This window comes from Schistosoma haematobium, chromosome 3, assembly GCF_000699445.3.
Source record: "Schistosoma haematobium chromosome 3, whole genome shotgun sequence".
NCBI classification, from domain to species: Eukaryota; Metazoa; Platyhelminthes; class Trematoda; order Strigeidida; family Schistosomatidae; genus Schistosoma; species Schistosoma haematobium.
The window spans coordinates 951,745-965,244 of NC_067198.1; the positions used below are offsets into that span (position 1 = coordinate 951,745).

Below are 13,500 nucleotides of genomic sequence, written 5' to 3' on the forward strand. Positions count from 1 at the left end.
GTGCACTTCAATTACTTTAGATTATTTCATTTATAAACCTATGGTGATTGTACACAATAGATCTGCTTAGTAATGAAAACAGAATTGTATGTCAAACAGTTGCCTACCTCAAGGGGTAATTTTAGCTGGTGTCAGAGTAAGTTAAGAGAAAGCCAGGAGGCTGACAAAATAGAATATGATATCAATACATGAAGTCCATTACTGTTGTTCTGATCCTTATTGGTAGGTTTAGGTTACCTAGTTGAGATTCACACAATAATCATGACCAATAGTTGTAGACGTTGGGTAATACTTCTTAAAATTAATCTCATTTGCCCTGATCTGTTTTACTTATTGTCTTCCTCTGAATATTGATTTCCGTGGTATTCCTTCTTACATACTTTTCCGCTCAGTATTTTCAAACTATACTCTCAATATTCAGTGTTTCCCACTATCGTTGCTATCGTGATTATTTCAATTTCTTTGCTATTCATCTTTATAATATCGCCTTATCATGCTATTATGGTATGGTAAATTGAACCAATGCACATTTATTCTGGCCTCTAAATTTATTATGACTCGGTGATTAACTTTTCAGATGAATACTAGTTGGAATTTCATTTTCACTCATATATATATAGTATAGTATGGAACTTCGCCAAGAGCAGAAACACAAACACTTACCTCAATGATTTCAAATTATGCAAATTGAAATGATTCATTGAAAAGATCTGTTGTTGTTGTCCAACTCCAGCAGTTGTGTTATTGGTAGTATTGGTTGCATTATTTAATAAATCATGTTCTTCCGAAGAACCAATTGAAGAATACAATTGATATGGTGATGTGGTAACAGAAATCTGTTGTGAATTATTATATCTTTTCAATTGTTGATGATGTTGTGATTGATGTAATTGAGATGATTTACTATGACCATGAAATGATGAAGATGATGTAGACGATGATATTGTTGAGAATGGATGCTTTAACATTTGATTATTTTGTGATTGACGGAATATAGTGACAGCTAATTCCGTGGAATATAACTATATCAAATAATAATAAGTAAACAACACAAACAGATTTATTTTTGGTTCAAAAGAAAAGATTCGTAAACAACCATATTATTAGTGGTTTGAAGGTTAATCATCTACCATAGGGTGTGAAAATCATGGGTTCGGCTACTGATAAGGTCATGGATAACGACACTTGAAGAATCCCAGGGAGCACCAGTTCCCTCAAGATTACAGGTATACCTTGCTGACGAGGGCCAAGTAGCACGAAACCCAGGTCCAGGGTTTCCTGTCGGCTACCTCCAACCACCATCTAATCTCAATGTATAGTGCACGCAGTATAGAGTTACCTAGACTGGTGGCCACATTGCAACATGGTCGATAGCATTCGATCTGCACTAAATAAGGACTTGACACACATGACATTGATTACCAGCCAGTGATCAATCAATTGAGAATCCCATACAAGGACAAAACGGTTGTACAAAAGCTTTCTGATTTTTAAAGATTGTTTAACTATTATAACTCTATAATGCAAACGACAAAGCCCCTAAATGAATTATGATGTAGTTTCACAATACATGTTGACTTTAGTTAAGTAATAATTGAAAATTAGAAAGCATTGGATAGGTTGTATGGGGTAAAACTATAATTTATGAACGAATCAATCAGGTTTAGAATAGTAGGTCTTGAACTTTGGCGCGAAATTCACTTATGCATTTGGTTAAAAAGCGTTTAAAGATTTTAGCTAGTGTCAGTTCGTGATGAAGACTTTGAATCTAGCTCCTAACCCTAATCATCAACTGTAAATTATAATTATAATTTCTCACACAGGTTTATTAAGTGGACACTCCCAAGGTCAGTCTAGTGTCATTCAAAGGTCGTCCATAAATTACAATCTCACCATGTACTGAATAGCAAAAGTTTGATTTCAATGTCTGAAATGGAGGAGGTACCTGAAAAGGAAATTGGATTAGAGGTGGTCTCAGTGACCTGAGAGCGTGACCGCAGTGCCCAAGGGACAACTGCTTGAGGCCGGTCGCGCACGGCCTTTTCGTGGGAGGTTTTTGACGTGTTAGCTCCGTTCTTCAAAGGGCCTTACCGCCGGAGACGGAAATCCGTAAGGTAAGGTGAGGTGTGCATTTTTAGGGTCGACCTTTTCTAACCCCACCCCTCCTTGTGGGAAGGCAGCATCGCTGTCATGCTGGTTGTCTGAAGGAAACACCTTACTGCTGTCACACCTCTGTACAGTCAGCAGTACGACTTCGCCTTCGGACCTTGGGTTTGTTGCTTTTAGTCTTTCCGCTCTTCAACCGACCTGTCTGACATGGTAGGACCTTCAGGAACGGTTGTTCCAGCCAGTATAGCTCGGTTGCTTCATCACGATAGACAAGCCCGACCACCACGTCAAGGTAGCAACAACGGTCGGGAATGTCTGAAATGAATTAATTGTGATATGCATTCATCAATAAGAGATTATTGAACATTTATTTCGGTGTATATTTCAGAGTTTTTCAAAAGTCCACACCAACTAAACATTACATAAGATCGAATCTCGAATTGTCAATTCCCCATTACAGACAAGAAATACGATATTATTAGATTATTGGGTAGAGACTCATTGATTTTCAAATACATCGTATTATTAATAAAAAGTTATATTCCAAAACTAACCAGTTCACTTTGACCCCATCTCTAAACATTCGCTCAATGTTCGATTTATTATTTATTTATTTATTTAAACACATAGATATTGGTACAAGGAGGCACCAAATACATATACGCCACACAAGTCATTTGATTTGTGTGTGGGCTATGATACTGCCCGGGTACCCAAACCGGAGAAGGTGGTTTTCTTAGGGGGCCACACCCCAGGCCTTCAACCTAAAGATCTAATCCACAAGACTGGAGCATTTATCAGGAGATGCAGTCCCATGATAGCCGGTGACCAACATTAGGTCCATACGCCATTTGTTTCCTTAGAATCCTGAAGCACATGTTCACCATTGGTTTGGAATCAGAGTTTTCCGACTTGCCCAGGTGGATCCTCCGTATCCACCAACCCAGTTTAAGCGCCGAGCATTTGCTTTTCGTTTTCTCAATCTCGTAAACAACACCGGTGGTGAGAGAAGGCAATGAGTAGGACTTCCTTGTCGGTGGTTATATGCACGCGGCCATGTGAAAGCATATGGAGAGGTCGAGCTGACTCTCCTCATTCTCGGCCGTACCAAACCATTAGAGGGCCATCAATGTTCGATAATTTTCAAGTTATGAAGGCTAAAAGATACCTGTATATGTTGAAATTCATGTTTATTTATGTGTACTTGTGGTTAAAATATCATCATTAAGCTGATGATTTATTTAATTATTTCTTTTTCCAGTTTAGTTGGCTTATGGAAATCGTTGGATTTTGTAAGATTGAATTACTGACTGTCTGTAGTCAGACAATCAGCATGCTTGGTTACAAGCAACTGATTTTGTGAGATTACTATCAGAATTCCAGTGAGAAGCCATGACTACAAGTGGTCAAACATGTCAGATGTTGGATCAATATCGTCAATGTCCATTGATAAAGAGGGTATAATGCTGCAAAGTTAATAATGCAAACTACTGGATGAAAACTCGGTAATCTAAGGGTCAAATACTCACTACTAGTCCTGATAGCCTAAATTTCAATTCCTGGCAGGGCCATGAATGAGCCCTATTGAAAAACAATGTAATTCTATATCCGCATGTAATTATACATTAGAACATCCTTTCATCAGAAACTGATTTCAATTAAAGAATGGTTCAAAAAAACAAATAGTTATAAAGTGCCACATTATGACACTTCACTAAGGAATCAAATTTAGAACTTTTATTATGTTTCGGTGCAAATACTGTTTCTCTCAATTAATATTAAACTAGAATCTAGGGTCGTTCGCAGGTTTTTTCAGCATTGAACGATTTATGATATAGAACCTTCATCGTATAATATCATCAGTGAGCATTTACTTTACCTTCTAATTCATTGATTTCATCACATTCATCAGATCGGAGAGACGGTCCGGATTCATAAACTAAGATATACTTTTCATAAGAAGCCATTTTACGAGCTACTAACCTAAAGGTTTAGTTTGAAAATTAAGACAGTAACTTCACAAAGTACAGTTGTAAGTTTTACGAAAGATTCTTATGGCATTTGTTCTTTATGGATATTGAATCAGTGGCTTGAAATTAAGATTTTCCAATTCTCGTCAGTGAACTCTTTATATCTAAGAACCTAGTTGAATCACTAGATGTCTACTTTCGCTTCCTAACACTTGTAGATAAAAAACAACATATAAGAACAGTGAATGAAAAGGACTTCCCCTAGAATGAGCTGTAATTTTAGGGTTGTATGAATGTATTTTCAAAAGGGAGACAAAACTCTCTTCATCATAAGTAGATTAACTTGTAAACTCATCGAAAAATATAATTCATCGGTAAACAGTAGATAATAAAACTCTTTAAAACTAATTCATTCATATATACAGCCCCCAAATGACTTGGTGGGGAGAGTCCGCTCTCCCTCTCCAAATGCTCTCATATGGGCACGCGTATATAGCCTCTGACAGGGAAATCCTACTCACTGCCTTCTCATGGCGAGGGTGTTGTTTACGAAATTGAGAGTACGAAAAGCAAATGTCCGTCTGGCGCTTTAACCGGGTTGGTGGACATGGAGAGTTCATCTAGGGGTGTTGGAAAACCCAGATTCCAAACCAATGGTGCACATGGGCTCCAGCATTGAGTCTTAGGGTAGAACTAGCTCTCTTAGACTGGATCCCAGTAGACAGTCGTTTGTGCACTGTCCGACTAAACGCAACAATAAGGACTCAGAAAGATAGGGACACTCGTCGTTTCCTCTTCGTCGTCTATGCCTATTCTCCCACTGACTGCAGTGCAGATGATGTAAAAGATGAGTTTTACAAAAAGCTTTCCGACCTTCTACGAAAAGCTAGGCGCTCTGATGTAGTAATAGTGGCTGGTGACTTTAATGCTCAAGTAGGTAAACTAAGCGAAAGAGAAAGACACCTAGGTGGATCTTATAGTGTCGTGGCTCAAAAAACAGATAATGGTGACCGTCTGTTGCAGCTAGGCTCAAATAACCGCCTGTTCCTTACAAATACTAACTTTAAGCATAAGGAAAAACATCTTTTAACATGGCGACCCCCTAATTCGTCCCAACGTTGGACCCAAATAGATCACATCCTGAGGGGACAAACAACGTATGAACCAATCGTTGGTCACCGGCTACCATGGTACTGCATCTCTTTACGATGCTCCACTACCTTGTGGATTAGACCTTGAGGTCGAAGGCTCTAGGTGTGGCCCTCTAAGAAAGCCACCTGCTTAGGTTTGAGCACCCGGGCAGTATATGTATTTAATGCCTTCTTGTACCAATATCAATGTGTTCAAATAAAATAAACAAAATAAAATTCATATATATTTACCTGATTTAAACAATCACTAATTTCTAATGCAGATTCAGATATTTGTATCGCTCGATTCATAATTGAATAATTTGATTCAATTTGATTTAATTGACATTGCATTTGATCAGCATTTAATTTAATTTCAGTTAAATTAGCTTGTAATACTAAACAATCAGTTTGATAACGTACTAATCTAGTTAATAAACGATATAATGTTAATTGAGCACATTTAGCTATATCAGATAAACGTGTATATGGAGTGAAATTAGCTAAACTAATTAAAAATAACATTAATGTATTTGGTGTAAATTGAATAGGTATATTCATTGAATCTGTACATAATTCTTCATAATCGAATTGATCAAATAAAAATTGTTCAAAATCAAATGGTAATATTCCTGTGATATTAGTACAATAGTTAAGATTATTGGCACTATGATTGGTACCGGTACCGGTAGCGGTACCAGTACGGCCAACACCATCATTAGTAGCATTTGTTGTTGTTGTTGTTGTAGGTGAATATAATTCATTACCAAATAAACTACATGGAATATTTTGTTTATTATGAGTTATATTATATTCATAATATTGTTTCAATAGTTTTGTAATCCATTCTGGTTCAGGTAAATCATAAACATTCGAATTTATTTGTGTTGTCATTGTTGTATTTGTTGTGAATGTTGCTATTGATGATTTTGTTGTTGTTGTTGTTGTTGTTGTTGTACTAGTTACTTGGTTATAATTTAAATGTTCAGACGAAATAGTCTAAAAGAATTAAATAGTCAATTGAAATCAAAATAAAAGAGGTTAAATCATTGAAGCTATGTGAATAATATGTTATATAAACGTTAAAAACCATAGGTCTAAATGAGTAAGTATTCTTTATATCAGCAAGGGGTTTTGTGGATATTATAGTAATTTTAATAGTTGAGTTCATGAGTTATTTGAAGCTAGACCATCATGGAAAACCTGGAAGCAATGAATGGCCGTTTCATCCTATTGTAGGACTCCTCGGCAGTGTGCATCCACGTTCTCGCCTCGCGAGATTCCAACCCAAGAGCTATCGGTCTCAAGCGCGAACGGTTAACCTCTAGACTACTGAACTTGACGGCATCCAACGGTGTTAATGTTTAACTTCAACTAATCCACGAAATTGAGTGACAAATTCACCATTGTCTTCAGTAAGTTACTATTTCATAACCCACCCGGTTGAACTCCACTGGTCACTGCTTCTCACTAGAACTCCAGGAAATAACTCATGAAGCCAGCCAGTAGTAAGCATATGTTGATTAGTATCCTGATCCTGGGTTTGAATCTCGCAAGGCAGGATTATGGGTGAGCACTGCTGATGAGTCCCATAATAGAACAAAACCGCCGTCCAGTACTTCCAGGTTTTCGATGGTGGTCTAACTTCAATTGACTCATGATCACAACTATTAAAATTGTTCCTTATATTGTTGGTAAGAGTTAAGCCTGATATGTGGAATTTTAATTTCACCAATTAGCAAGTAAATGACCTATAAACTACTGTATCTTACAATAGTTTTTTATGCTTAAAATCACGTTTAATCATGTTTACTTTTACGTTTTTTCTCTTTTTTTGTTATATACATAAGCTTACTATAAAATAATAAACTCATTCATTGATGATTACTGAGTAGTGACCAATTTCACATTACTCCTTTAATGTTGTTCGAATTTGATCGATCAAGTTTGCAATGTGACCACCAATCTATATAACTCAACAAGGGATCTATTATGTTTTGTTTTTAGGCTAAGTGGGAACTTTAGACACTTCTACTAAGATAATTCAGACAGAATAGCTTGTGAGAAAGATTAGTACTAATAATGTGTCTTCTTCAGGATACAGACGCATTTAGTTGATGAGTCTTAAACATGTATCCTGGATTTCCCTTCTAACCGCATACCAAATATTCTGTCAGTAGGAACTGAGGAGTATGTAGAAGCTATCCATTTGGAATTTATGTACAACAACATACATTGATCACTTGAATATTAACAATGGGAAATTACAAAATCACCAGCCTTTGTTGTCTGGAGTGTAACGAAATCTCAGCACAGATACAGAAGGCTCGACTAGCTTTTGCCAACTTGCGTCATTTATGGCGTAGGCGAAATAGACGTCTACCAACCAAAGGATGGGTTTACTGTGCAGCAGTTCGTCCCGTCCTACTTTATGGCAGTGAAACATGACCAGTAAGAGTAGAGGATATTCATAGGTTACTAGTATTCGACCATAGGTGTCTTCGAAACATTGCTCGTATATTGACCACAGTAAGTAATACAGTTGTTAAGAAACAAGTATTAGGTAAGGATGGCAAATCAATTGATGTAGCAGTGAGACTACGTAGGCTGCGATGTCTGGGACTTGTGTTACGTATCCCTAACTACCGACTGCCTCGACGTGCGATGTTTACTGGTGAAGGAGTAGGTTGGAAGAAAGCTAATGGCGCCCAGACCAAAATATGGCAAAAACCCATGAAGTCACTGGCAAGTGGACTGAGTCATGTTGTTAGGTGTAGACTACCTGGTTGAGATCCGCGAGATGATAGCAACCGATGGTTAAAGACCTTGAGTGATATGATTCAAAATCGTTTGCAATAGTGTGCATGGGTGCATCCACTCTTTGTGTTCTCCTAACTTCTAATCTTCTGAATTCTTCGTATCCCTTTTTTTCACTTTCCAAATTTATTTCACTAGATTATACTCCTTGAATAACATTTCCAAATAGTAATGTTTCCGACTACTGCTTATACTCTTACTATCTCTACGACTACGGGATTTGAATCGACCACTGCATCTCTGTACAAATGTCGTATGGCAACTTGAACTGATGTACGTACGTACGAAGCTCTACTTTGTTGTTTACGGACAGACAAACTCATATTAGTCTTTTATTGTTTATGTATAAAACTTTTTTCTTATATTAAGATAAAGAAGAAAAGCATAGGATATGGTTTTTAAAAAATCTTGTTTAGACGATGTAAACTGATTGACATAATGGATCATAATATTAAGAAAAAAAGAATTCCTACTGTGTAGATAGTTAACTAGCTGGGTAGATGAAAAGAAAAAGTTAATATTTACAAAGGATTATATAAAGTCTATTCAATAAAGACATGAATTGAAGTCATTAATTCTTCTTGATAAAATATTCCTTTATCCATGTTAAACAGATTACGCATCATCACTTTCATTGTTCAAAATAATACTTGTGGAACTTTACAGAATATAACAGTTTTTCAAATGCTCTGGTATAGCTGAGGATGGGTAGAATCAGCTCCACCCTCTCCAAATGCTCTCACATAGCCACGTGCATACAACCACTGACAGGGAAGTCCTACTCACTGCCATCTCGCACCGCCGGTATTTTTTACGAAATTCAGAGAACGAAAAGAGAATGTCCGGTGCTTAAACTGGGTTGGTTTATACGGAGGATCCACCTATGGGAGTTGGAAAACTATTATTTCAACCCAATGGTGAACATATGCTGCAGAATCCTGAGGGAACAAATGGCGTGTGAACCTATTGTTGGTCACCGACTAACATGGGACTGCATCTCCTGACGTTGCTACACTGATTGATTGATTTGCTGTGTAATTTCAGCTTGATATTATCTAAGTATACTACTATTTCTTAAATTTAACATTATGAAGTGATCTTAGTTTACACAACCATTGAAAATCAGGAAGTGCCGGACAGATTTTTTGTCTCGGTATGGGACTCCTCAAGATTGAGCATCTATGATACCATAGAGCATCGAGACCATGACATACAGGTCTTTAGACCATTAAACCGGGATTCAGTGATATTTATGTTGAACTTAAACAAATTCTTGGTATTGTGCAATTATCTTCAGTTGTGTGTGAGGGATGATTATCTCACATCTTGCATAGTTAAGCTCCAATAGTCACGGTCTTTCACTAGAACCCCTAGAATCTCATTTTGAAGTTAGTCAATAATAAATACAGAATCATTACTAGTAAACAGATTTCGTGGAGATTGTTGAGTTTGCATCGATTTCACCACATAATAATCTTAGTTAGACAATTAATTCGATTATTGAATGGAACCAGTATCAATTCAATCCACTGGTTATAAAATGATATACTATGTCATTTATTCAATTCAATTGTAATCCACCACTATTTTCTTAAATTTATAATCTCAGTTGCATTCACGAGTTGATCTAAGCTAGACCATCACTGAAAACTTCGAAGAACTAGACAGTCGTTTCGCCCCCAATATAGGACTCCTCAACAGTGCGCATCCACGATCCCACACCAAAAGGAATCGAACCCAGAACCTTCGGTTTCGCGCACGAACGCTTAACTTCTGAACCATTGATCCAGTATTCAACGGTGTTAATGTTTATCTTTAATTGATCCATGATCTCGCACAAACCTTTATTTATTGTTTGATATGGATAACTGTTTAAATACTACAATCTTCACAAATGTTTCTATCTAATTAATAAACATAAACTTATAATGAAAGTTGATCATATAAACTTAATCACTATGTCAAACCCGATAAGAAATCAACTCTTAGATTTAAATAGAACTAGTTCATTCAAACTTATCATATAACATAGAGAAGAGAAAAAAAAAGTTTCTATGGTGATCAAATCTGGAATGTTACACTTCGGTAAACGATAAATCATATAGAGTACATAATGTAATTTGATATCATGTTCATGTTCGAATAAGAAGAAAATCGATGTATGATGGAGAGAGAGAAAGGGAGAGAGGGAGGAAGAAAAGTTAGTCAACTTCTTAGAGAGAATCATTTCTAAAAAATACTACAGAAAATACAACTGAGGTATTTGAACTACAAATGACTTTTGATTGAATAAAACATTATCATTGATTGATCACTGAGTGTTGATCAATGTCATGTTTGTCCAATTCTTAGTGATAATGGAATTTTATAAATGAAGTTGCAGTGTGGTCTAAATGACTCAATAACAACATCTTGAACAGTAAGACTGGATAATGTAGGACACTTATCTCATAAGTAACTTAGACTAGTGATTGTATTACAAAATAATAGATAGGATTCAATCTGTACTAAGGACTGGACAAACATGATACTGGTCAACACTCAATGGTCAGTCAGTATTAATATCTCAGCTCCACATGAAGTCAGTTGTGGTCCTCTCGACCTCTCCAAACTGTCGATATATCTTGCTGACAAGTGTCAACGTGCATAAAACCTAGCTGCAGGATTTCTGATAGACTACTTCCAACAAACTAATAATTAAACACAAAACTATCTACTTCTAAACATTTAGTACAGTATTGAGCAGTAGTGAAAATTATTGATTAACTGTAAACCTGAACAATTTATAAGGATGGTAATGGTGGTATAAATGATGGGGAGTAGTATTTTAATTGTTATATCACAGCTTAAACGATTGAATAGTCGATCTAGTACAATGTTCTTAATTGTAAGAAAATGAAATGGTGGGGTAATTTTACCTGTGTACTAATATAATGTATTATACTGACATGGAGTTTATATGCTTCCACTGAGTGTTCATATTATTTATGGTCAAGTTCATAAATATATAAGTTTGGCAAAGTTATGAATAAGAAAAAATGGATAGAAACTAGCAGTTGAATCCAGTTTGACGCGCGTTTCGTCCTAGTTGGGACTCGTCAGATGGATATACCTGCATCTCAGACTTGTTGATGTACATTCTGTGACTCGAACCAGTAACCATTCGCTTCAAATGTCATCGCGTTATCCACATTTGCTTATAATGCTTGTGAATTAAGTCAATATCGAGGCAATACACACAATATACACATATGCTAATAAGAGACTGATCAACTGCAATCTTAAATATCAACGAGAATATTAAAATAAACAATACCAAGTAAATTTAAAACTTCACCCCATTGCACAAGCAAATGGTCATCAGAACTCAGTAGCTAAGTGGATAACGCAATAGCGTTTGAAGTGGACGGTATTGGGTTCGAGTTCCACGGTGATCATCAACGAGTCTGAGATGCAGGTACATCCATCTGACGAGCCCCAAATACGACGAAACGCGCGTCAAAGTGGATTCAACTACTAGCTATTATCCATCTTTAAATTCACTTTGTGTTGTTTTACTCATATCTTCCCATTGTTATTTAGGACTTTAATTGATCAGTCTCTTATTGCCATATATGCATCCTATACGGATTATCTCGATACAGCCGTACATCACAAGCTTTTTAAGCAAAGCTAGATAGCAGTTAGCAGTGGGATCCAATTTAACACGCGTTTCGCCCTATTTGGAACTCATCAGCTGGATGTACCTGCATCTCAGACTTGTTGATGTTCATTCTGTGACTTGAACCCAGGTACCGTTCTCTTGAAACGCCATCGTATTATCCACTTAACTACTGAGTCCTGAATTTCACTGCTAGCCACTATCCATCTTTGCTTATAATACTTGTGATTGAAGACAATATTGAGCCAATACAACACGCAGTAATCATATATGCCAATGAGAGACTGATCAATTACATTCCTAAATATCAATGGGAAGATACAAGTAAAACAACACCGAATGAATTTAAAGTTATGAATAGTAATAGTAACGGATATTATGCCAATGCACAACTTCACACACACACACGCACTCACACACATACATACATAACAGATAAATAGAAAACACTTTCCACATATTTTACACATATTACTGTTGTTGTTGCTAGTCCTAATTATGATTCACACACTACATATTGTAATAGTGCAATACCTATTGTGTATAAATGTACAGAAGGATCGATCTGTCTATCAGTTTTTATGTCTATGATTCACTCTTTAGATTGTATATATGACAGGGTAATATTTTTTCTATTGTAACTATGTCTAGTCGAATGATGCATTAGTTACAACAACAAAAAAAAGGATTAGTACGGCGAATATTTTGTATCTGTTTCTGTTGTCATATATTTAGTTTTCGTTTATGTTTATTACATTTGTTTATGTACGTAAATAGAATTTTCAATAGAATACTAGACACGTGTATTGTGTACGTTAAAAATGATCATAGTAACATATCTAATGTCAAGAGGGATGGGAAATAGACTAAAAAAAATCGATTAGGAACTCACAAAATTCATTTTCATTTATCTGTGAATATGTGTATGTGTTCAGTGGTGGTGGCGGGGAAACAGAATGAAAGAATGTGACTACTAATTCATTACAAAAAGGTCAGTAGAACGCCACAAATACTTATGTGTGCGTGTGTGAAATGTAAATGTAAATGTTTATTCACCGAAAATGAAACATATATATTTGCCCAAAAATGATTATGAAAGATGAAGTTTAAATCCAAGATCTGTTTCAGTATAGTAATCACAAAAATAAATGAAAATAGGATTCTCTATTTGTTAAGCGTTCATGCGCGAGACCGAAGGCCCTGGGTTCGAATCTCCCAAGCGGGATGGTGGATACACACTGCTGAGGAGTCCCACAATAGGACGAAACGGCCGTCCAGTGCTTCCAGGTTTCCAAAGGTGGTCTAACATCAATCGGTTCATGATCTCAATCAAAAACTTAATAAAAAAACCCTGAAAGCACTGGACGGTCGTTCCGTCCTAGTATAGGACTCCTCAACAATTCGCAATCACGATCCAACCCAAGAGCTATCGGTCTCAAGCGCGAACGGTTAACCTCTAGACTACTGAACTTGATGGCATCAAAGGATGTTAATATATAACTTCAGCTGATCCACGAAATTGAGTGACATATCCACCATTGTCTTCAGTAAGTTACTATCTCACAACAGACCCGGTTGAACTCCACTGGTCAATGCTTCTCATTGGAACTCCAGGAAATAACTCATGAAGCCAGTCGCTAGTGAGCATATGTTGATTAGTATCAAAATTGTACTTATGATCTCAAATATTAAAATTATTATAATATCCACAAAACCCCTTCTGATACTAGTAAAAAAAAAGTTTTAGAAATTTGAGTGATACACACATGTTATTTGGTTAATCAAGGATAATTATTTTAAATAAATTTTGTTT

The 13,500-nt window shown here is 36.3% G+C and overlaps 1 protein-coding gene across 1 annotated transcript in view; it reads right to left on the reverse strand.

Annotated features, from left to right (window-relative positions):
• DBF2 (serine/threonine-protein kinase dbf2) overlaps positions 1 to 13,500 on the reverse strand; it is a 73,878-nt gene that overhangs the window by 22,679 nt on the left and 37,699 nt on the right. The window contains exons 6-7 of the mRNA XM_051207942.1: positions 5,462 to 6,208; positions 664 to 1,022 (exon numbers count right to left, since the gene is read on the reverse strand). Coding sequence (XP_051068629.1) covers positions 664 to 1,022; positions 5,462 to 6,208 — 1,106 coding nt within the window. The remainder of the gene's footprint in view (positions 1 to 663; positions 1,023 to 5,461; positions 6,209 to 13,500) is intronic.